Here is a 25,844-nt window from a genome sequence, read left to right as displayed (position 1 = left end):
GGAAGCAAGCATATATCCGATGTAAGATTTTAGAAGTAAATACTTAAGACTCTGGATTTATGGCAGTGATGAAATTCTTTGTTCAGATTGGCCCCTGTAAAATTACAGAGTGTTTCTCTTACTAACAGTATCTGTGCAAATGTTTTTCTGTAAATAATTATTGGTTTCAAATTCTAATTCTAAATAATACAATGAAATAGAGACTCTAAGCATTCCCCAATTAATTTCTTTTCTGCAATGGCCAATCTTTATTTCAGTCGGCCTCTTTCCTAGTGAGGGAGTAAAGACGCAGCTGATAATATACAACGCTGCTTCTAAAATGTTCTACAATGAACCTTTCAGATTTCAAATGGGAGGAACTTGAAAACATAGTGATTGGCTATCCAAAGTCAAGCTTCAGCTGTGCACTGAGTTAGATTTGCTGCACTCCTTGGATATTTAAAAATGGTTAGCGGGACAATATACAGAAGTCCTGCTCCATTGTTGGTAGATCCAATATTGTGCTGATAGGGAGCAGACAGCAGGGAGTGAATCATATTCCTAGGAAATGTTGCAGGAACATTTGAACTTATTGCTGAACCCGAAATCAACTATATTTTGGCCCTCACAATGGCCTTAACTGATGATTTCGGACTCATGAATTGAAGGAATAGGTATAAGCACTCTTGAAGGGCAGACAAGATCTGTATAACTGTTATAAGGTTTTTTTTAAATAACCCAGGCTTTACGCATGAAGAAATATCTACAGCTGTCATTGGGAGTTAGAACAATCCCTCCACTGCTCTGCTTTGGTTGACTGGCAGACATTAAAAACCAGCAGTAGCATTGGATGATACTGTTGTACAGAGCAGGTTGTTGTAGTCAGAGAGGTATACAGCACAGAACCAGACCCTTTAGTCCAATCCATCTGTGCTGACCACATATCCTAAATCTAGTTCCATTTGCCAGCATTTGGCCATATCCAACTAAACACATCCAATTCATATACCTTTATATGTTGTAATTGTACCAGCTTCCACCCTTCCTCTGGTAGCTCATTCCATACACGCACTACTATCTGTGTGAAAAAACTACCCCTTTTAAATCTTCCTCTCTCACCCTAAACCTATGCCCTCTAGATTTGGACTACCCCATCCTGGGAAAAAGACTTTAACTATTCACCCTATCCATGCCCCTCACGATGTTATAAACCCCTATAAAGTCACCCCTCAGCTCCAGGTAAAATATCCACAGCCTATTCAACCTCTCCCGATGGCTCAAACCCTCCAAAACAAGCAATGTCCTTGTAATTTTTCTGAGCCTTTTCAAGTTTAACAACATCTTTCCTACAGCAGGGAGGCCTGAATGGAACGCAGTGTTCCAAAATTGACTTAACCAATGTCCTGTACAGCCATAACATGACTTGCCAACTTACCTACACTCAATGCACTGACCAACAAAGCCAAGCATACCAAACACCTTCTTCACTATCCTAACTATCTGCAACTCCACTTTCAAGGAACTATGAATCCAAGGTCTCTTTGTTTAGCAATACTCTCCAGGATCCCACCATTAAGTGTATATGGCCTGCCCTGATTTGCCTTATCAAAATGCAACATCTCAGATTTATGTAAATTCCATCTGTCACTCCTCGGCTTATCGGCTCATCTGCTCAAGGTCTCATTATAATCTGAGATAACATCCTTCACTCTCCACTACACCACCAATTGTCATTTGAAAACTTGTTAGCCATACTCCGATATCTACATTGAAATTATTTATATAAATGATGAAAAGCAGTGGACCCTGCATTGATCATTACGGGACGTCACTGGTCACAGGCCTCCATTTCGAAAAGCAACCCTCCGTCACCACCCTCTGTATCCTACCTTCAAGCCAATTTTGTACCCAAATGACTAGGTCTCCCTAGATTCCATGTGATCAAACCTTGTTCACAAGTCCGCCATGCAGAACCTCATGGAACACCTTACTGAGATCCATATAGATCACATCCATCGCTCCGCTTTCATCAATCTTCATCAACCTCAATCAAGTTAGTGAGACATGATTTCTCACATACAAAGCCATGTTGACAATCCATAAACAGATATTGCCTTTCCAAATATATATAAATCCTGGTCCTCAAAATCCCCTTCAACAACTTACTCACCACCGATGTCAGGCTAATCAATATACAGTTCCCTGGCTTTTAATTACCACCTTTCTTAACTAATGGCACCACAACAGATAGCCTCCAGACTTCTGGTACATCACCCATTGCTATTGATGATACAAATATCTCAGCAAGAGGCCCAGCAGTAAGATCCTTAGCTTCCTACAAATTCTTGGGATGCACCTTATCAGGTCCCAGGCATTTATCTGCCTCTATGTGTTTTAAGATGTTCAACAATTCATGCTCTATAATATAGACAATTTGCAGAACTCAGGAAATGTCTGACTACATGCACTGGTCGTCAACAACCAACCATTCCTTCTGTGTAATCCAATCTGTTTGAACGAGTAGTTGCCAACAATATTTTGGGAATTTTACACAAAAATGATTTTAAAATTGTCTCTCATTTTAAGAAAGAATGCAGTAATATGTTATAATATGTAAATTGTAATGTTTGTCATATTAAGTAGTTATGTAGGGTGTTGATCATTTGAATTTGTAAGAAAGATAGTGATAGATGGTTGAAAAATGCATTGATTTAATTGAATTAATTTCTGTTTTTAGGTGACCATTATTTCCTCAGTGTCAATACTAATAAGTTGTCATGCTATCATTTTATGAGAATAAATTACATCTAATCTAAATAGAATTCTCTCTTTGCTGCTTGTGGTTGGTCAAAATTCTGGAAACCTTTCCTAACAGTGCTGTATTATCTATACTTCATGTCTGTAGTGTCTCAAGAAGGCAGCTTAACCCTAAAATAACTATATGGAAGCTGGCATCCCATCACCAATCACATTTATTTAGAGAGTCCTCGACACTGATCCACCTCCCTCAGAGCCAGATCTCAGAGTGAACAGAACCCCTGACACTCCTGTTTATGCCTGTCAGCCAGGGCTCCCTCATTAGAACAGGTTAACAGCCTTAGTCAGCGAACTCAAATTCTATGATGTCCACTTGGCTGACTCTATTACAATCACTATGAACCACACCCTCTGAAGGGAATTAGGGATGTGTAACTAATGTTTGCTGGCCAGATCCTGTGATCAAATAAAAAATAAACAGATTATTCTATTAATTAATGATTTAGTTTTACTAAACCAATAGTGAACTTATGCTGAAGTTAGATAGGCATTGAAATGTTGTAGAAAAGGTTACAACTTATCTCATTATTATGAAATCTCTGACAGTATTGTTTTGACGAAAGTTAAAGCTCTTTTTACCCAGGCATTTGCTTAAGAAAAGAATACAGCAGCTAAGATTCTAAACTGAGACAACACTGACTTCAATTGAATACGACAGAGACTGTCCACAGTAACATCAGTGAAACAACAACAGATGAATGGAAGCAGATCATAAACAAATGTGATGCCCAATCAGTTTATACCCTGAAGGGCAAAATTTCTACTTAACAAGAAGAAAATGCCATAGTAAAGAAAACAGATGGGACAACATAAAGCTGAAAAAGAAAGTAAGCATGCAAATAGAAGCATAGATTTTAGTGGATGGGAAAGCTACAAAGAACAACAAATAGTGATAAAACCAATAGGGAGAACTATAAGATGGGAGCTTGAAAGAAATGTTCAAGAGGTTTTTAAAAACAAAAAAAAAGCAAGTTCAATAATTATATTTGGAAAGCAAGGGTGATCAGGAGCAATGTGTATCCCTTGACAACAATGATGGCCCTGTTGCATAATTACTTTGCATTACTTTTTCCGAGCTACCACCAGTTCGGAGGAAGGGTCACTGAACCTGAAAGGTTAACTCTGATTTCTCTTCACAGCTGCTGCCAGACCAGCCGAACCTTTCCAGCAATTTCCGTTTTCGTTTCAGATTTCCAGTGTTCACAGTTCTTTGGGTTTTTACTTTGCGTTAGTATTGAGAGTGAAAGGTTAGCTTACCTGAAATCCACCCCAACCCCATCCCCCAAAGAAGTTCTACATTGGAGGCAGGATTTCATGAAAATAAATGGAGACTAAACAACAGTAATGGCAGGTATGAGTGACAAACCCCCAGGATCAGATGGTTTCCATCTGAAAGAGGTGAGAAAATTAACGCTGCCCAAAATATTATCTTCTAGAGTTCTCTAGATTCAGGAAGCATTAATTTAAATTGGATATTTGTAAGGGTCACCCCCTAATATAATGAGAACCACTGGGGAATTATAGACCAGTTATTCTATCACCTGGTGTCAGGAAATTACTACAGAGTATGATTAAGCATAATGAAGATTCCTGACTAGACTGATGATGTGTTGACGAAAGCAATAGTCAGGATAATGGCTACAGTTGTTACTTATATGAATGTCCAAAAAGCAACAGACAAAGTTCCATATAATACATTGTTAGTTACAGTTTACATACAGATATTAAAGTTAAATTGTTGACCTGGATGACCAATTGTCTCAAAGTAGGACACACATAGAAAGAATAAAAGGTACATCGATTTTATTGTGGTTTCGTCAAAACACATGTTTGGGCTGTAACTATTCAGTGTTTTATTAAAGACTTAAATAATGAGACAGAAAGCTGATGACCCAAAAGTTGACATCACTATCCTTAATGTTAAGTTCGTATTTGACTGAGCAAGGCTTCATGGAGCCATGGCAAAATTGCAGTCAGTGGGAATCCTGGAACAATCTATCTTATTGGAGTTATACTTAATGAAAAGTAGACATGCAATGGCATTACTATTGACAAGAAACTGAAGAGAATCTACCTTATAAATACTGTAACTACAAGAGCAAATCAGAGGTCAAAACTTCCATGGTGAATAACTCACCGCTTGTCTCCTCAATGACTGTCCATCATCAACAAGGTAGGAGCCAAAAGTGTGATAGAACATGCTCAATCTGCCTAACACTTAAGAGGTTGAACATCACACAGCACAACATGGCCTCCTTGATGCTAACCCACAACCACCACATTCAACATTCATTCATTCCCTTCACCATCTACACAGACAATGAAAGCAACATTCCACTTTATGCAAGATAAATCAACAAGGCTCTCTCAACAACATTAATTGATGATCTCTACCATGGAGATTGGCAAGAGCAGCAGATCCATGAGAATACTGTCATCTGCAAGTTTTCTCCCAAGCCACATATCATACTGACTTGGAATTATATCTGTAAGAAATAAAAACCTTTAATAAGATTATTAATTGAATTAGTTAAGACAGCATAAACAATTCTAAGTACACTGTAGTCAGGCACCTGCTAATTTACTTTGGCTCTCGGTTAAACAATCCCCTGATTTTAAAATTCTTGCTATTGAATCTCTTGATTGTCTCATTCATTCAAAACTCTTGCCTTTTGCAATTCTATAACTCTGTTCTGCATTCCCAACATTCTGCTCTCTTGTACATCCTCAGTTTTCATTGTGCTATGACTGGCAGCTAGGCAGGGTCAAAAAGTGTGGTGCTGGAAAAGCACAGCCGGTCAGGCAGTATCAGAAGAGTTGGAGAATCGACATAAGCTTTTCATCAGGATTGACAGCTAGGCCCGCATTTGCCTGGACTCTAAGTTCTGCAATTCTTACCCTAAATCTCTCTTCCTTCAAGGCTTACTGTTTTGACCAACTTTTGCTTATATATTAGTGTTGATCTTTCTCTGCACCTTCACTGTAGCTTTTACATTCTGTTCTGTTCCCCGGATGCACTTATGAAAGGCATCGTTTGTCTGGTTAGCAAGCAAAACAATAGGTTTCACTGTATCTCAGTTCATGTGACAATAATGAATCAAATCAAATAATTTGACTTTTTTCTGTAGCTGGGCACAATATCCTGGGCAATGACACCCTGTGAAACACCTTGTCAACTTTGTTAAAGGTTTTACATAAATGAAGGTGTTCTTGCAGATAATTAAGTAAATGGGCAGACAACATCAATATTGTGAAATGTGAAACCTAGTTTTAGTCCAGAATTTTTACCCTGGCAATTTGCTTTCTCCCAACAAAACAATCAATTCAATACAATATGCTATAAAATGGTAAATGAAGTGCCTGACATATTTGATTACTTTAAATGCCTGCTTTATTTATTTATCTTCTCTCAGTTTGTGAGCTGCTTTGACTTTTTTCACCTAATGTTCATTATTAATAAGTTAATCTGAACGACATTTATAACAGTAGAAATATCAATCACCTTAACCCCATTGGAATACACCAGTAATGCATCTTACAGTAAACGTTATGTTTCACACTTGCAGGTTTTCGTTAATATTTGCCTCGGCTAAACCGTTAGTTAACTTTGCAGACTCTGTGTTGGTTTGTTTTGCAATTCAAGCTGAACGAGATCGTGTTCCCTTCATTATTTAACTCAGTCGGTGTTAAATTTCCTACTCAATAATCACCACAATTCATTCAATACTGGCGTGGTCATGAAGCTGAAAATGTTTTTTTTTAAGCAATCAATAGTTGCGGAAATATTCATCACAATTTAAGTACCTTGGGCGAAAAGTCACTGGCCCCAATAAAACCCTTCCCTTTATATTTTTGATGATCAACTGTTGCAGGCATTCATTCAAACTGGACCTTCCAGTCAGTTGCAGAATGATCAGGTTCCTGAGCAAGACCACTAAAACGGTTCTCTCTCTTAGCAATCGGATTCAATTGTAAAGTGGTTGCTGCCAATGCAGGGTGGTGCAGCATTCTCACGGCTGTGTGAATATGCCTGGGCTGCCTATCACTGAAGCAGATTACATTCGCAGTGTTTTCATGCAGCCTGCGTGTTAGGTGATTGCGAGAACGGACAGGGCTTTCCAATAACCCGGCAGCTGGACGATCACTTCCAACTCCCGCTCGGCCAAGGGGAGGCAGCGTCAACTTCACCACCTTCCCCCTCCCACCTCGCTCCAGTTCCATCGACTCTAGTGCACCCACCCTGCCCCACCTGACGGCACTGAGTAATCCCCACACTTATCTCCAGGTCTTGCAGCGGCGGCTGCTCAAAGGCTACAAGACAACTCCCAGCACAAAGAGGAGTGACTGAGCGCGCCTTCTTGACTTGGGAGACAAGCCTGATGCGTTGGGAAGAGGGCTACAGCACTTTGCCAACTGCCAGCTAGCTCTGGGCTACCTGCCCCCACCCCCGGGTCTGCCATGCCCTTCGGGGTGTTCTGCATCTCCGTAGCCAGCGTCCCTGTGCGCATGAGTCGGCCAGTGTTGGTGGATGGAGCTGGCGCTATAGAGGTGACAAACGCTGCCTACGGGGACGGAACGACATCCCGGCTGGTGGTACACCAGGCAGTGGGAGGCTGGCAGGATTGAGCAGGGGAGAACCTGGTCAGAGACTGCGACCCCGCTCAACGGAGGGTCTCAAGTCCCCCCTTGCTCTCCCTCCTCCCTGCACTGGGCACAGCTCCGGTTTGCAGTAGCTTTCTGGGGCAAGTGTTGGGGAAGGATGCAGCGTGGACCTGGAAGGAGATTATGAGCGGCGCTGCTGATATTTCGACCACATCTTTCAGGAGATTTAAAAACCATGGGCTATAACCTGTTGCTATAGCGTAACCTTTTGAGAGATGGACTTGGCAGACATTCTTGTGGCGCTGTTCATCGCTGTGGTGCTGATAGTCTCCTTGTTGTCCAACCTGTTGGTCTTGATATGCTTCGTCTACAGCTCGGACATCCGCAAGCAAGTGCCGGGCATATTTATCGTGAATTTGTCTTTCTGCAACTTGCTTCTCACGGTCCTGAATATGCCAGCCACACTGCTGGGGATTGTCAAAAAACAGCAGCCGTTTGGCGACTGCATCTGTCAAACAATTGGCTTTGTGGAGACATTCCTCAGCACCAACACTATGCTGAGCATGGCCGCTTTGAGCATCGACAAGTGGATAGCTGTTGTGTTCCCCTTAAGCTACGCCAGTAAGATGAGGTACAAAGACGCTGTGCTCATGGTGAGCTATACCTGGGTCCACTCTCTCGCTTTCCCGGTGGTGGCGGTTTTCTTGAGCTGGGTCGACTTCAGTAACAGATACGCCTCGTGTACTCTGCATCTGCGGGAGGAGATGCACAGACGACAGTTTACAGTCTTTACTATTGTCTTTCATGCCACCAGTTTTATGCTTTCTCTCGTTATACTGTGCTTTACGTACCTGAAAGTCTTGAAAGTTGCCCGCTTCCACTGCAGAAGAATAGACATTATCACCATGCAGACCTTGGTCTTACTGGTGGACATCCACCCCAGGTAACGTGTTGTTTTCGGAAATTCTATTGCTCCATTCAACAAGCGCTGGTGGCTCAGTGGTTAGCACTGCTGCCTCATAGCACCAGGGTCCCAGGTTCAATTCTAGCCTTGGGTGACTGTCTGTGTAGAGTTTGCACATTCTCCCAGTGTCTGCGTGGGTTTCCTCTGGGTGCTCCGGTTTCCTCCCACAGTCTAAAGATGTGCAGGTCAGGTGAATTGGCCATGCTAAATTGCCCATAGTGTTAGGTGGATTAGTCAGAGGGAAATGGGACGGGTGGGTTACTCTTCGGAGGGTCGGTGTGGACTGGTTGGGCCGAAGGGCCTGTTTCTACACTGTAGGGAATCTTATCTAATCTAAAAAGTTCTCGACAATGTGGGCTATAAACTGTTGGACACCATGCAATGCAGCGTGGGTACACCAGAATCCAGTCCAAGTGTTTTGTTTAAAGTTAGGAAACACACCTGGGTGCTGTAGGCGAGGTGGTTTGTAACTGTGTAACCAACTCCATTCCGGCGTCTGGTTTTCCAATTAATATGAGCAATCGTGTAATCCTACTCAACGGAAGGAGGCCATCCGGCCCATTCTCGTGCTGATTCTACTTTGAAAGAAGAAGCCAATTTGTGTCTTGCCCACTGGCTATAGGCCACCATCTCCTCTTTTCAAGAACATGTCCAGTTCCCTTTAAGCGCTTCCTGTTGTCCCTGCTTCTACCAATCTTTGGCATCCCATTCTGACGCTAACCTCTCGTACCAAGACTTTAGACTTCATTCTTTTATATTAGCGACAGTATTTCTGCAGAGTGCCAGAACAGGGTCTCAGAACAGATTTTGAGGGGTTTCCGCTGCAGCGTCGGTAATATTTGGTGGCACACTTCCGTTTGGAAGAATATTCGAACACCAACTCCCCCAAAATGAAACGGGTTCAGCAAACTACCGTTTTGTCGATCGAGGTGGGTGCTCTGTAGAACAGAAAGCAACTTCGTTTTGCAAATGGCTATATTTCTTTGGCGCTGGGATGACGGGTGAGGAATGTTGCTTGATCTGTGAGAGACATAACCAACCAACAGGACTTGCTTAGAAACCGTGTTATAGTCGTACGACCATGTTCTTACACATTTAATTCCATTTTTTTCCTTCTTTGTATCTTCGCTGACTGCTTTGTGTTTTTTATAAAGTAAAACCGAATATTTACTCAAAACTGAAGTGATGATTGTTCGACTTGGAAAGCAACTTATACCAAGAATTGTCCCCTTTCTTCCCATTCAGTGTCAAACAGCGTTGCCTTGCGGAGCAGAAAAGTAGAAGACAGCGCGCAACCAAGAAGATCAGCATTTTTATAGGGTCGTTTATTGTCTGTTTTGCTCCCTATATCATAACCAGGTAAAATCGAACAACTTCAACCCCTCCCCTTCGCTTAGCGATCCATGGTTTGCCAAATAATTGGGAGGTCCATTGTTGTTTTCTGGTTGGACGTGGATAAGAAATAATGTAAATTCAGGAGATTTAGATTTTTAAAAAATCATTGAGAAGGATATTTGAGCGAGATAGAGAGGGCTTCTACAACGTAAAGCACCCGCTCGGTTTGTATTAATAAGTCCAAAGCAGTGTAGAGAGAGCCTAATGTAATAAAGAATATTAATTACAACCAACCTGATACTGGATTCCGGGGCCAACGCACACTCCCTAGTTAAAGAGTATTATCACTTTCTTAAAAAATTCCTACCCCCACTGCTTTGAACTCGACAGTTATGGAATCATGAAGTCACTGAGATGTACAGCACGGAAACCGACCCTTCGGTCCAATTCCTCCATGACGAACACATACCCTGAACAAATCAGTTCAGAGATAGCATTACACACCTCTACAATCAATGGGATTTGAAGCGGGACCTCTTAGCTCAGAGGTAGGGGCTGTACCACCAGGCCACCAGACCCCACTGAGTGGGTCTGCACTGTTAAAACACACAACCATGCATTGGCAAAAGACACCTGAAACTCGACTTGCACAGCACCATTGATGTGTTTGGAAATGCCATCCTGAAGATGTGTCAGGGACAGTAAACAGAAACGGCGCTACAAACCAAACACGTATCATTGCGCTGCAAAGAGGAAGAGCTCCCCTCTGCCTCCTGCGCGTTCAAATCTGTCATGGGATACAAACTAGATCACATGAAATGTTTTGCCTTTTACTGTCTTGACAATGAGGGTGGCTTGGACGTGTGTTGAACTAACGGAGGAAGTACTAGGTGCTAATACAGTTACAACATTTAGAAGACATTTCCACATGCACATGAGTAGGAAAGACTGAAAGGGATATGGGGCAAACGCAGGCAAAAGAGGCTAGTTTAGTTTGGGTGACCTGGTCAGCATGGACGAGTTGGACGGAAGGGTCTATTTTCTGCGCTGAATGAATCTATGAGTCTAATGTGATTGGAAATAAATGTGATGCAAATAGTACAATGTGAAAATGAGTAATTTCAGCTACACCAGTAGGTGAGAACTGGGAGACAGGTCGGAGTTTACTGCGTGATAGATCTAAAAGCAGCAAGTGTCACACTACATCCTGAGAGGTATATGCCTTTGGTAATTATTTGTAAAGTGTGCATTAAAAAAAAGCCTTCCCGAACTCATGCACGCACGGGTCATGCGTTTTGCACAGCACCATCAGCAAAATGGTCCGCACACTTGCTCTCATCCCTTATCAAAATCCAAACGCCGACATTCGAAATACATCAACGTAAACTGCGATCCACCCACCCGTCCAAGAAATTCAGTTGTCAAAAACTGATTTTCGCCTGTAGAGTAGGCCACTGTCACAAGCCTGTAGTAACCTGAGTGAGGGCACCCTGTGTGTGAGACTGGGCGGTGTGCACGGCATCGCAAGCAAATGGGAGCCCGCCCTCATAAAAACAAATTACTGCGGATGCTGAAATCTGAAACCAAAAGAGAAAATGCTGGAAAATCTCAGCAGGTCTGGCAGCATCTGTAAGGAGAGAAAAGAGCTGATGTTTCGAGTTTAACTGACCCTTTTCCAAAGCTTTGACACCGCCCAGTCTAACACACAGGGTTCCCTCACTCAGGTTATTTTAGGCTTGTCCTCGGCTGACATACACACATAGTTGCTTCCAGTTTGAGTCACTGGATAATAGTCCAGATCAGGAATGGTCTCTATTTTGGTTCCCTTCGGTTCAAAGGCTAACTACAGGGTACCCTGTTGCACGAAATTAAAGATCAGCTAAATCCGGAAGAGAGGGATTAAAATGGATTCTCTTGCATCTGGGGTCGTTTTTAACCTAATCCTAGCTTCAGTTAAAAAAAAGTACAATTGAGCAGTATGTAAACTGAGCAGGCAATCTAATCCAGTCAGTTTGTCAGCAGGTGGGTTCCAACTGTCTGCTGTCTCAGTATCAATCACTACACGTCAGTCATCATTCACAGTCAAGAGCTGCTGTGAAACTTATTTTCGTCTGAGCTAACTTTGTAAAGTGTTGTGTTGTGGACAAAATCTCCCTCAGCATGATAGGAAAGTATACATGATTTGGAGATGGCGGTGTTGGACTGGGGTGTACAAAGTTAAAAATCACACAACACCAGGTTATTGTCCAATAGGTTTAATTGGAAACGCACAGTGTGCTTCCAGTTAAACCTGTTGGACTATAACCTGGTGTTGTGTGATTTTTAACATAGGAAAGCTTCTTATTGGAAAACCATAAGTTAGCTTCCACTGCACAATATCCGGACTCAAACACAATCAGGTACCTACTTTGGTATTTTCCGATAGGATCATAACAGCCTTCCTCTTCACCAACAAAGAAACGATCACAGTCCATGAAATATGGCCACGCCATCTGAATCATTTCAAATGAATGTTCGCATTCTTTCTTAAGTGCTTCACACACATATCGACAAGGCTTCACTATCTTATTGTTCTCACAACGTGGAGCAAGGATGGAACAGCCCAGCAACTTGAGATCAGTGTTACATTCTCCATTCAACAAGTTGTCCAGGACACTGATAAGAACATACTCAGCACTCATCTCAGTTTCTGCTCTTGTTAGTTGACCAATCAAGTTTGGAAACATTATCTTTGAGTAAATCACGCCTGAACAGTAATTTAGATAGCTGTTCATATACTGTGCTGTAGAAACATAGACCAGAACACACTAGGTCAATTAGTTGATCGTTGCAATATTCTGAAATAAGTTACAGTGACAGATCGATCATGTTCTCATTATAAAGTGGATGCATTGGGAATGAGCAGAAATCACAAAGCAAATAGAAATCAAAATTTATTCTACTTCATTTAATTTAGTCAAGCAATATTGAATCTAGTTATTGGAAGTTTCACTTTTAGCTACATCCCATTTGTTTAAGATTGACAGTTGCATTGTTTATTGCCAGAACAATTACAAAATGCTGACTTTTTTTAAATCACAGAGACTCATAGCAATCATTACAGTGCTTTTTTTTTGCAAGGCAATATTCTGCTTGATGGCAATTCACAACATAACGGGATGTCTTTCTTCCACCTCTCCAAGTTATGGAAGTTGCACTGCAACTACTTTTATTTGTGTGAGAAATTTAGAATTCATAAAATCTCTACAGTATTGAAGCAGGCCATTCAGCCCATCAAGTCCGCAACGACCCTCTGAAGACCATCTCATCCACATCCAGCCCACCCCATCCTATCCCTGTAACCTTGTATTTACCATGGTTAATCCACTAAGCCTGCATATCCCTTGGCACTATGGGAAATTTAGCATGACCAATCCACCTGACATGCACATCTTTGGACCGTGAGAGGAAATCAGAGGAAACCCATGCGGACACAGGGAGAAAATGCAAAATCCACAAAGGCGATCATTCTGATAATGGATATGAACCCAAGTCCCTAGTGCTGTGAGCAACAGTGCTGACCACTGAGTCACCGCATCAGTCTTTGAGCCACCATGTCTCCTATAATGTGAATTGTGGCAGTTTTGTTTTAGAAAGATTCCCATTGAATAATGGCAATAATGCATGTAAACACTATATTCCACTCTTTTTGTGTATTTGGATGTTGCCTTTGAATTAATCGAGCCAAGTATATGGTCTATTTCATGCATTCTGTTGTGTTCTGACAAGGGGAAATTTTACTTCACTCTTGGACACTTGGCTGATTGATGATTGTTGGGGATTTGAGGTTGCGGAAGAATTCAGGCAGTGACCAGTCGGCTCACTTTATGACTATTACTTGAATCTCATTTTTATTTCCAAAACTGCAAAATGATCGTGAGATTAATCAAAAGCATTTTAACTCTGCTGTCATGACCATGAGAAACAAATTCATGAGTCAGTTTATGAATCAAACCATCACAACATACTGAGGGAGAAAACATATGAGATCATATGCATCAGGAAAGACTGAGTAGGCTGGGATATATATCCATAAATGTCCTAACCAAAGTATTTAAGATTATGAAAATGTTTGACAGAATCCATATATAGGAAATGTTTCCACTTGTGGTGCAGACCTGACCTAGAGGCCTAACCGGACAGGCACCAATTAATCCCATAGGGAAGTCAGTAAGAAATGTTTTTTGAAGATCAGAAACAATGGGGAGCTTCTGCAATGAGTTATGATGAAGAGTATAGTTGCATCAACAATAAGTTTGAGGAACACATATTAGAGATAGAAATTGAGGGATAAGTGAGGAGGGGTGAGAAAAGATCTGTGTGGAATATAAACACAAGCTGATTCAGCCAAATGGCTTTTTTTTTCACAATTTCACATTCAGAATCATAGAATTTTAGATTGCAAAGAAAGGGCATTCGACCTGTCATGTCTGCTCCAGCTCCCAAAAGAACCATCTCGTGAATTCCATGTTCCAGCCCTATCTCTGTAACCCGCTAAATTAATCACCTTCAAATATATACAGTATCCAACTCTGTTTTGAAACTGCCTATGGAATCCACCTCCACCATTCTCCCAGTCAGCACATTCCAAGTCCTAACAACTCTCTGGGTAAAGAAGCTTCTTCTCATCTTACTACTACCTCTCTTGTTGACAGTCTTGAAATTGTGACCCCTAGTTACTGACGCTGCAACTCGTGGAAACAGAAGATCCTTCTTTACCTTGTCATAACGGTTCATTATTTTGAACTTTTCAATAAGGTCACCTCTTAACCTTCACTGTTCCAGGGAGATTAAGTCCAATTCCTCTAACCTTTCCTAGTATCTTAGATCTGTCATTCCTGATATCATTCCAGTAACATACATTTAAACTCATTCCAGGGCTTTAACATCCTCCCTTAAATAAAATGCCCAGAACTGAAGACAATCCTCCAAATATGGTCTGGCTAATGATTTGTGGATATTTAGCATCACTTCCTTGCTTTTATACTCTGTACCTCTATTTAAAAACTTTTCATAAGGATCATATAAGCCATCTTAGCACTTTTCTGGCCACTTTTGGACGTGAACCTTAAGGTCCCTCTGCTCCTTTACTCCCTTCCAAGTTGCACCATTGAGCCTGTATTGTTTCTCCATGTTGCATTACCTCATATATTTCTCTGCATTGAACTTCATCTGCCAGCTGTATGCCCATTTGGCTGACTTGTCAATGTCACTCTGAAGGTGCTCAACATCATTCTTACAAATAACTGTTCTCAATAGTTTAATATCATCTGCAAATTTCAAGATTTTGCTCTCAACATCTATTTCCACATTGTCTATATGAATCAAAAAAACTAAGGGTCCCAACAGTGATCCCTGGGGAACAGCAGTTTCAATTCATCTCCAATCTGAGAAATACCCATTGATACCGATTCTCTGTTTCCTATCTTTTAGACAACTCCCGATCCATGCTGCCAGGGAGTCATCAATCCCAAATATTTCTAATTTGCTAATGAAGTTGCCATATGGCACTGTAGCAAATGCTCTCTGAAAACCCAAAGGTACAACATCCTCTTCCAAAGATGATGAGGATACCCTCATCTTGTCAAAGAACCCATTAAAATTTGTCAGATATGACTTGCTCTTGACAAAGCCATGTTGATGATCTAGAATGAGCTTAGTTTTCTCTAAGTGTATACTTAGCTTACCCCATATTATAGTCTCTATTAGTTTCCCCACTGATAGATGTCAAGCTGGCAGGTATGCAATTTCCTGTGTTATCCTTTGCTCCGTTTCTTAAATGACAGTGTCACATTTGCAGTCCTCCATGCCCCCAGGAGTAATCCTGTATTCAGAGACGCCTGGAAAATTTTTATCAACAGCTGCGCGATTTGCTCCCTTTATCTCTCTCAGCATTTTAGGATGCATCCTATGGGGACCTGGCAGCTTGTCTACCTGGAATGCTGCCAGCATGTTTAGCGCTTCTTATCTCTCCCTTTACAGCTCAGTTGCTCAACACCCGCATTTCCAACTACGCCATTAGCACCATCTTCTAATTTGGCAAAGACTGAAGCAAAATATTCATTGGGTGTCTCTGTCATATCTTTTGCTTTAGTGAGCAGCTTACCTTGTTTGTTCCTTATTAGCCATACTCTATCCTTCTTCATTATCCTTCTAGTATCTTTTACTAGTAATGTGTTTGAAGAACATTTTACTATTTGTTTTAGCACAGCCTGTCATCCTTTCCTCATGCTTCTTCCTAGCCTTCCTTATTCCATTCTTAGCCTCTCTCCTGCATTTGAACTGCTGTTCCTGATATCTAGTGCTATCATTCTTCCAGTAGGTATCATATGCCTTTTTTATCTTGCTTATTTTCAGTCAATATCCATGGCCATCCAGGGTACTCTAGCTTTGGATATTCTGTATTTATTTCTCATTGGTATGTACAAAGCTTGCACCTTACTCACTTCTCGTTTGAATATCTCACATTTTTCATCCACTGTTTTATCCACCAAATAGTATTTCCAATCAATGTGCTACAGTTCAACTCTTAGACTAAAAACCTGTCCCTTTCCAATCTGGGATTTTAATAATTGACTGATTTTAAAAATCATTTTCCAACTTAATATTAAACCTTTATTAGGTCATGATCGCCATCTCCCAAATGCTCCCCTATTCTGACATTCTCCACTTGCCTCGGACCAAATCCAACACAGTTCCCTACCTGGGAGGCCAGGGACTGTGTTGCTGCAGAAAGTTTTCTGCACACATTGCAGGAATTTCTCCCTTTCTGAGTCTCACACTCTAACGTTCTCCCAGTCTACCTTAGGGCAATTGAAATCATCAACGATAACAACTCTACTTCTCCTGCAGATTTCTATAATACATCTGCAAATGTTCTCTTCTACTTCTTCCCCACTATTTGCAAAGTCCATAATAAATATCCAACAACTTATAGAGGATTACAAAATTATAAGGGGCATGGATAGGGTAAATAGACAAAGTCTTTTCCCTGGGGTCGGGGAGTCCAGAACTAGAGGGCATAGGTTTAGGATGAGAGAGGAAAGATATAAAAGAGACCTAAGGGGCAACTTTTTCACACAGAGTATGGTATGGGTATGGAATGAACTGCCAGAGGAAGTGGTGGAGGATGGTACAATTGCAACATTTAAGAGGCATTTGAATGGGTATATGAATAGGAAGGGTTTGGAAGGATATGGGCCGGGCCTCCAACTACAGAGATCCTAATTCAGGAGCTGCATTTCATTCAAGGGCGACGGCACTATCTTTGACCAAGAGTGTTACATCTCCCTGCTTCTTACCACTCCATTTTGAATAAAAGCAGATAACATGGGGTAGTAAGTATCCATGTCTGTTTTAGCTTGAGCCATGTTTCTTTCATGTTACTTTGTCATATTCCCCCTTCAGTAACATCTGCTTCCAGTCCCCTAGTTTTGAACATTATCCTCTGTACAGACATATAATTTAACCCTGCCCTTTTCTCTTTCTTGCCTATTGGAAAGCGGCCATTTCTTTGCTCAATGTCAGCACCCAAGCCTCCTCTCATTTCCTTCTCCCCATTCCCCAGCATTTCATTTTTGTCCTCTTTGATACTTCCAGTCCTAGGACTATAAATCAAACTAACACCATACCCTGCCTTACAAGTTTAATTCCATTTATTTACTCTGTCAGCGAGAAGATTAGTTCCTTTCTGCTCAGGTGAGAACTATCTCTTCTGAACAGCTTTTGCCTTGACCCAAAATTATCCCAGAGCCCCAAAAATCTAAACCATTTCTTTGCACGCCATGCTACAAACTACACATCAACCTCCCTGACTTGAAATGGTGAAGCTTGTGACAAGTATTAACTATGAATTTTAACCAGCATACAGCATGACCGTGATATTTAGATTTGAAATGGGTCCTACACATGAGAAATGAAACATTTAACAAATGTAACAATATAGATAATTACTAGACCCTCAACCGACAATTATCTTAACTAATAAACTGGATGGAAATGGACTCACATGGTACCATTACAAATATTCTAAAAGTCCATTTAAGAAGAATCATGTGCATTGTATCTTGAAATGGCCTGGAGTAGAAATATATGGGATCCTGAGAGTTCTTGACAGGTTGGATAGCGAAAGTATGTTTCCATCCAGTGGTATCATGGTATGGTTTTCCTGACACCCATATGCTTTACTTCCTGTTAAACAGCCTTGAATTTAATTCTTTCCCCTTGTTTTAAAATTCCTCTATGGCCTCACTCATTAGCAACTCTTCAGCTTCCTCTAGCCATTCAACTGTCTGAGACGTGTGTATTTTTCCAATTCATGTCTCTATCCATCACTATTCCAAACTGAACAACATTGGTAGCCATGCATTCTGCTACCAAGACTCCAAACTCTGGACTGTCGACCTTTCCACTTCTCCACCTCACTTTCCTACTTCAAGAATATTCTTAAAAGCTATCCCTTGTCCAAGTTTGTTTTATCATCTGACTTAATATCACCTTAATGTCAGATTTCGTTTGATACTGACCTTGGAGCATTTTACTGCATCAAGGTTGTTATTTTTCTTTGCTGGAAAGTTTCATCAGATGAGTTGGATATGAACTGTCAGTCTCACAATGAATTTATTTGAGATTGAAACTTTGGAATCTGTTAAATCCAATTAAAAAAATGTGTGAAGTATTCATTAGTCCATATTGTTGTCATTTGTCTGCTGTAGCTGACAGCAATTCTCAGGAGGTAAAATGGGACATAGCATGGACATAGCTAGCTTACCAGAAAATGAATTCAGCTAACTGAAGAAGTTAAAACAGTTCAGGTAACATTTGAAGAGAGGTAATGATTAGCCTGCAATCTAGAACAACTTGTACTCAAAATCACACTATTTGTTTAAATTGACTTTTGCTGAATTACTACTCACAGTTTGTGCATATTACTGAATATAAAATCTAGTACGAACCATCGCTATGAAATAATATAATTTATAATGTATTTGATTTAGAATGTAATGTTCTTTCTTTTGTATTAATTATTTTTCCTTGATATCTTTAAGGGTGATAACCCAGGGGCCGATTCAGCGATACATTTGAAAATGAATTGCTTCCAAAATATAATGTTTGAGGAAACATGCCTAATTTACTCCCTGCAATTAATCTGATTTCAACTCACTGGAAGTCTCTTTCGAAAATTCTTCATAACTACTTAGCATTTTCATTGATACAGAGTCATTTCAGCACATTCAGCCCATTGGTTCAGTGGAGCAATCTACTTTGTTCCATTCTCCAACATCTCTTCTTCAATACCTTCGTCCTTGTACAATCAAGTAATAAGGATAGCTTTAATTTGTCCACTGAATGAAATGACCAAGACAGCCAATCTGTTCAAGCTTGAACAGATGCAATCAAGTTCAGCAAATGTCAGTCTCGCTAGCAACACCCACATCCTTTATTAGAATTAAGAAAAACAAATTTATCTGAAACTGTCATAATCTTTAACACCTCTATCAAGTCTTTGCTGCATCTCCTTAGCTCCAAGATGAACAACACCAGTTTCTCCAACCTAATGTTGTAGCTGAAAATCTTTTATTCTTGGAACTATTCTGGAAAACAAGTCTCCGCTACACCCCATCAAGGAATTCTTATTTCTTTCCTGTAACAAAATGGCTATAATTGGACGCAATATGCCAGTTATGGCTAATCTCTTGCTTCAAACAATTGTGCATAGCTTCCTGCTTTTATCAATACCTCTACTTATGGAGCTCATTACCCTAACTGCTTGGATCTGTCAATATGTTCAGACATCTTCAAGGATTTATGCCCAGAATCCTAATATTTATCTAGCACTTTCTTTAAAACTATACCGTTTAGTCTATACAGCCTCTCCTTATCATTTCTGCCAAACTGCACCTCCGCACCTCTGTGTTAAATTCCAGTTGCCATTTGTTTGCCTAGTCTGTGGCCTGTGTGGATCCAGCTTCAGCCAATTAGTATCTTTCGATTATAAAATAAAACAACAAACAGCAGATGCTGGAGATCTGACACACACACACACAAACAAAACTTGCTGGAGATACTCAGCAGGACTGGCAGCATCTATGGAGAGAGAAACAGAATTAACATTTTGAGTCCATCGATCCTTGTGATGTTGCCAGTCCTGCTGAAGTTTCCAGCACATTACTGTAAATATTATTTTACCATTTGCTACTCATCCAAGTTTTGTATCATTGTAAATGCTTGAAGTTGTACTGTACATTCAGGTCTTCAGGAAATATTTTTGAATAATTGAAGAAAAAACAACTTTCAATAATTGCTTATCAGTGTCCCTGCACCCCCAACGATGTTTAATTTTAAGGAATATCACAGGATATGATTACTAGAATCTTATAACAAAATGTGCAATCCTATGGCTAGTTATGAGTGTGACCTAGTTTTAGAGCCATGCTTTGTTTAATCAGGACTAAATGTCACAGGAAACTGGCTTGGGCTGGGTGAATGCTTGGAATTCCATGAACTGTATCTAACATTGGCAAGGCTGATTTCTGAGGAATTGCATTGAAAATCCAGAACAACTTGACTGATTGTTGATATATGTACTGGGTTACAGTGAAAAGTGTTGTTGTGAATGCTGTACAAGGGAGATCAGAGTAGCAAAACAGAGTGCTGAGTAGAGTGTTATTGCCTCAGAGAAGGTGCAGAGAGAGAGAGAGAGAGATCAGAACTAACATTAAAAAGAGGTTGATTCAAAAGTCTGATAACAGCCCGGAAGAAGCTGGTGTGGTGTATACAAACTTGTATATCTTCTGCCTGACTGAAGAAGATGGAACCGAGTGAAAAGGGCACAAATGGTCCACTTGTCTAAAATAAAAGCCATGGCCACAAGGGTTTGCTGCACAGCAAAAACTAACACAGGTTTCGTGGCACCAGACTGGTCGTCAGGTCTCCTGCTCGCAACCCGACAAGGCCCATATGCATTTCATTTTGGATGCACTGTGTAGGTGTCGTTGAAATAATGTCGGTTTTCTGCAAACCTGGTGAATGCACCGTGCTGTAGGAATCTGACAACGTTGCTGGATTATCACAGAAGGATAGCACTATGGGTAGAATGTCGCCAGTGTGTTCCTCGTCCACTTGGGAATTCTGTTCCATCTCCGGGCTGGAGACCACAGATAGCAAACACTGGGTGCACCACGAGGAAGGGGTGTGTGATTGTTGGGTGGGGGTTCTCCGAAAAGTTTCAGCCCTGTACGAGGGAGCCGGCCAGTGACCAGCTGCACTTTTCCTGCCTGGTTAGAACCCAGGCAGCTATCAGCTGGCTGTTTCATGAGCAGGCCTCCCCTGGAACAGATCAAACCGATGCTAACATCTGCAGAGGTGAGGCAGAGGGATCACTTTGATGAAAAATTAAAAGTGACGGTGCGTTCTCCAAACTGGGAAGCTGATATAGGCATCTACTGCTTGGGGGAGGAAGCGGAAACATCGGGGTTGGGTCTGCAAGTGCTGGAGACGTTTAGCAGGTCTGGTAACGTTTGTGGAGAGAGACACTGAGTTGATGTTTCAAAGCCGGCGTGAATCTTCATCGGAACTGGGATTCCCAGGAAGCATCATGCTGGATTCAATATTCACTCAATTGCCCTGGCCACAAAGAGATTGAGTTAATAACTGAATCCATCATGACTCTTTCTGGGAATCCCAGTTCGAAAAGAGATTTATACTGAATTCGAAACATTAAATCCTCTCTCCACAGGTATTGCCAGACCTACCGAGCATTTCCAGCACTATTTCAGATTTCCAGCATCTGTAGTGCTCCTTTTTCATAGATCAATACAAAGCAATTTAATCCAAAAGACTTCCTGGTTCTGAGACCATCACTAATAACCTGCCTTTCTCTCCCTCCAACCCACATGCAGGTTGATAGAACTGCTTCCCTTTGTCAACATTAACTCCTACTGGGGAGTTCTGAGTAAGTGCCTCGCCTATTCCAAAGCTGCTTCGGATCCTTTTGTGTATTCGCTGCTGCGCCAACAGTACAAGAGAGTCCTGGTCAACATAGTCAACCGGTTACTCAGAAAGGATTTCTACCCGTCCTCTGGCCACAACAGTTCCCTGGACACAGAGAACGATTACTGCCTGCAGAGGGTCTGAGCTCTGCCCCCTCGCCCCAACTGTAAGTGAAAACTCTGCCAAATCCGAGGAGACTACATGCACTTTCTGATCATTCCAGTGTTAGGAGGAACACTCTAAGCGCCAAAGGCAAATCGTCTTTTTATGATATGAAATATTTTATTGAAAGAATGTATAATGGTTCGAGTTTCCGTCGTTTATTTGTATTTTCGCAGTTTTGTGCAAATTATTATCAAGCTTGAGTATTTATATATATATATAGAGGGAGAGAGAGAAAGGTGTTTACAATGTATCTCTTAAACTTTGTTAAGGCTTTCTATAGAGCAGTTAGAAAATGAATAAGATGTCATTGAGTAATTATGTGCCAAAATGAAAAAAAAAGTTAAAGCATCCTGTTTGAAACATCAAGCAACAAAAAGGATCCATGTTAAAGATGGAGACAACTCCAACAAATCATTTGTGTTCAACCCGTGGTTCCCAACGTGCGCTCAAATGCCCGCCGATTTAGACTAGATTTCAAGGCGGAACCCGCTGTGACATTAACATCAACTCGTTTGAGGCTTCGGCGTGACAGGCGATTGAAACAATAATAATAATAATAAAAAACACGAAAGTTTCACGAGTCCACTTGGTGTGTCAGACAGAATTTTATTTGAACATGTGTCTGTCTTTCGGAGAAATAATTGGGGAACGAAAATTGAAGGAATTGCAAACAGTTCCCAACTGCAGCCGACGTGTACATTTCACAATAGTGAGCAATGCTCACATTTCCAGCCCAGATTCCACTTGGGACTTCTCTCTCTGTGTTGTGCTTTTGCCGATTGTAACGGTACCTCCACGTGGCAATACGGTAATCTGATATTGCGCCGTATTTCTTATAAGACATGCACGTTGCCTTTTCAGATGCTATTCCGCAAGGGTGCACACATCATATAACTCAAGCCTATCGCGCCAGTGCCATTTATCAGAGAGCAGTGCCCAGTAACGGAGCGAAATGAAGCCGCTAGCGTCTGTTCTGGCGGCTCTGATGGTGACCCTGGTGCGTTGTGCCCCTCCACGGTGTGATCCCGGGGATCAAGCCCAAGGTAAGTCACTGTCTGCATGTCTCATTTAACACTGCACCCCGGGACCTGGTTCACTAACCACCGAGGCTGCTGCACCTTTCACACGCTACACCCCAGCCACAATGCTGGCTGCTTCTTTAACGTGAGAATATATATTATATATATAACCTGCAGCCCGCTACATCCACTGCTCTGAAACTGTGCTCTGTAATATCAGACATGTCCCGTCTCCACCAGGATATGAACCATATGTACTTGCTCCTTGAGCCTACTGTATGGTAATACAAAAAAAATTGCAACTACCAAACTTATGAGATACGCAAATTCTTTAAACTTTGCGCATTGGTCCTCAATATAACTTGTTTGAAAACATCTGCTGGGTCGTCTGTGTCTCGGTGGCGATTTTGTAAGGCTGAAACGCATAAGGGAACAAAATTAAAGAACATTTCATGTTGCCACCACGCCAACCCCACCGAATTGCCATTTATTTTTCGAAGGGGACATTGTCTGCATCCTGAAGTCACTGTGTCCGGAGGTTAGCTTTCAGTCCGCCTCCACATCTGCCTTGCACACGCTCAGGCGCATCTGTGCTGTGTCTGACCGAGAGAGACACACACACACACACGCATCTCTATCGTGACTGCTTTCAGCAGATGCTCATAGGCTGCTGAAGAAATTGGTTGCAGTCTCTCAGAGACCCCTGTCTGTCTGTCAACATTGAAGCCAGGACTGGTTCAGATACGCTCCCGAAACCAGAAGTGGTTTCAATTCCAGTGGGAAGGACTGAATTCCCTGCATTCTATCATTTCCAAAGTTTTACTTTGCTATTACTTTGGAACATTTAAATAGAGTCAACCATTATAGACAGCAAAGATGGCTTTTGTTAATTCTGAAGTAAAAATAGAAACGATTTCTGTTTTTGTTTCTGATTTACAGCATCCGTTGTTTTCAGGTTTTTTTTTATTTGTTACTTCTGAATTCCTTTTGTATAAACTAAAAGTACAATGCCATTTTGGATACATCTATATTCGTGTGTCGGATCCCTCATGGTTATCCTGTTTCGTTTTTCACCAAAACTGCTCTGGTCAAAGACAGAAAAAGTTTTTTTTTTCCCCGAAAGCCTGAAGACAAAGCGAAATCTGCAAATGACATTTTTGGCTCCAAACCAAAGGATTTCGGTTCTGCTTTGGTCCCTGAAGACAGTCAAAAAAATCTCAACAACTCAGCCTTTTGTTAGCTTGCCCCTCTGTGTCAGGCTCGAACAGAAGTCTCTGCTGCCACCTAGTGCCTTTATGGTAAATGGTTGAAATGTCGGGATTGAACACAAAACACATTAAAATATCGCACCGAATAAAAGAAAAACCAACATTGAATTGATCGGAAACAAAATAACGTAAAGGCTGAAAATACTCTGCAGGTCTAGCAGCAGCTATGGGAAAGGGACGCCTGAATTTTAACTGTGAAGTGGGATTGAGTTCAAAATATCATAAATCCAGTGTCCTCAGCCTCCGCATTTAATAGATGGAATTTTGCCCTTTCAAATTGTGTGAGGATTGGTATCATTCTGGTTTATAACCCCACACAGACTGGGTGGGTTCTGATGGTACTGACTGGAATAACTCCACAGAGGCCAGTATCCTATCATCAAGTCACCCTTTATTTACAATTGCATAGTGTATGATACCGACCCAGTCAGTACAGAGTTGAGAGTGATGCTGGAAAAGCATAGCAGGTCAGGCAGGATCCGAGGAGCAGGAAAATCGACGTTTCAGGCCGGAGTCCTTCATCAGGAATGGCTGGCTTTGTACTAACTGTCTCCAGTTAGCACAGAGCCAGCTCTCAGAGTGAACCAAACCCCTGACCCTCCTGTTAATATGTGTCAGCCAGGGCTCTCTGATTGAACCAGGTTAACAACCCAATCAGGGAACTCATATTCTATGAGGTCCACTTGGCTGACCTCACTCCAATCATTACATTCCTCCCTGAGTCCTGAGACGTAGGCCCATTCATTTTCCTGTAGCTTTTCCAGGGGTGTTTTTGTACCAGGTCCAGTTCCTGCAACACTGCCTCAGATGCTGGAAGGTGGTGGGTACTGGACCAGAGCCCACCTCTTGTGCCTGGAGCGTCTTGGAAGGAATTCATCTTTTTCTTCGGGCAGTAACAGCATCGAGGCTGTGACATCTATTACATCCATCTCGTCATCAGAAGTTTCTTTGACACTGGGAACAAGGGGAGAGCCCATGGGTTCTGAAAGCCTTGCCAAATGTTTTGAGGATCTGGGTATGTTTTGCTCTTGCCCCATTGACAAGGTTACAGCTTTCATGTGGTTTACGTACTTGTTCAGGACTATCTCTCCGACCCGAATTTTGTACGTCATAGCGTCTGACCTTGCGTCAACCATACCTTTCACCCATGCAAGGCCATTCCCGTGGTTTGGACACTAGATGTCATCCCCTGAAGTAGACTGTCTCTCTTGCACAGGGGAGCCTTGTGGCAGGCATTGGGGTTCCTGTTGTCGTTTCACCCTCCCTCCCAGGTCTGGGAAGCTTGGATTTAACTTGGTGTGCAGTCTGCTATCCATCAGCAACTCAACAGGAGCTGTCCTTGTAGTGGAATGAGAGGTGGTGCCATGGTCAAACAGGAACTGGGACATCTGGTATTGAGCTATAGGCTGTTTCTTTAAGCCTGCCTTCAAAGTTTGGACTGCACTTTCTACCATATCATTGGACGATGGATTGCATGGAGCCGCTTTTACATGTCAAATGCCATTTGATTTTCCCAAATACATGAATTCCCTGCTAGTAAATGATGGACCATTATCTGTGACCAACACCTCCGAGAACTTTTCAATCTATGTCCTTGTGTTTGCTAAATGAACTCTCGACATATCCAGCCACTTTGAGTGGGCATCCACAATGGCTAAAAACAAA

General features: G+C 41.6%; 2 protein-coding genes across 2 annotated transcripts in view; both read left to right on the top strand.

Annotated features, from left to right (window-relative positions):
• The first annotated feature begins 7,673 nt into the window (after nt 1–7,673).
• gpr78a (G protein-coupled receptor 78a) lies at nt 7,674–22,842 on the top strand. Its single transcript, XM_060826894.1, has 4 exons — nt 7,674–8,341; nt 9,608–9,721; nt 21,637–21,893; nt 22,754–22,842. The coding sequence occupies exons 1-3, from the start codon at nt 7,674–7,676 to the stop codon at nt 21,869–21,871; spliced, it is 1,017 nt and encodes a 338-aa protein (XP_060682877.1). The 3' UTR covers nt 21,872–21,893; nt 22,754–22,842.
• cpz (carboxypeptidase Z) overlaps nt 22,687–25,844 on the top strand; it is a 72,311-nt gene continuing 69,153 nt past the window's right edge. The window contains exon 1 of the mRNA XM_060826879.1: nt 22,687–22,935. Coding sequence (XP_060682862.1) covers nt 22,845–22,935 — 91 coding nt within the window. The 5' untranslated portion in view covers nt 22,687–22,844. The remainder of the gene's footprint in view (nt 22,936–25,844) is intronic.

Source organism: Hemiscyllium ocellatum, chromosome 1, assembly GCF_020745735.1.
Source record: "Hemiscyllium ocellatum isolate sHemOce1 chromosome 1, sHemOce1.pat.X.cur, whole genome shotgun sequence".
Classification (NCBI taxonomy): Eukaryota; Metazoa; Chordata; class Chondrichthyes; order Orectolobiformes; family Hemiscylliidae; genus Hemiscyllium; species Hemiscyllium ocellatum.
The sequence above is the reverse complement of the archived record's forward strand: the minus strand, read 5'-3'. Positions and strand labels throughout refer to the sequence as shown.

What these genes read in the sequence shown, in the direction of transcription:
- gpr78a (XM_060826894.1), top strand. Translation starts at nt 7,674, where the DNA reads ATGGACTTGGCAGACATTCTTGTGGCGCTGTTCATCGCTGTGGTGCTG. An exon ending in CTGGTGGACATCCACCCCAG is followed by an intron (nt 8,342 to 9,607) that starts GTAACGTGTTGT and finishes CTTCCCATTCAG; the next exon opens with TGTCAAACAGCGTTGCCTTG. An exon ending in GCTCCCTATATCATAACCAG is followed by an intron (nt 9,722 to 21,636) that starts GTAAAATCGAAC and finishes ACCCACATGCAG; the next exon opens with GTTGATAGAACTGCTTCCCT.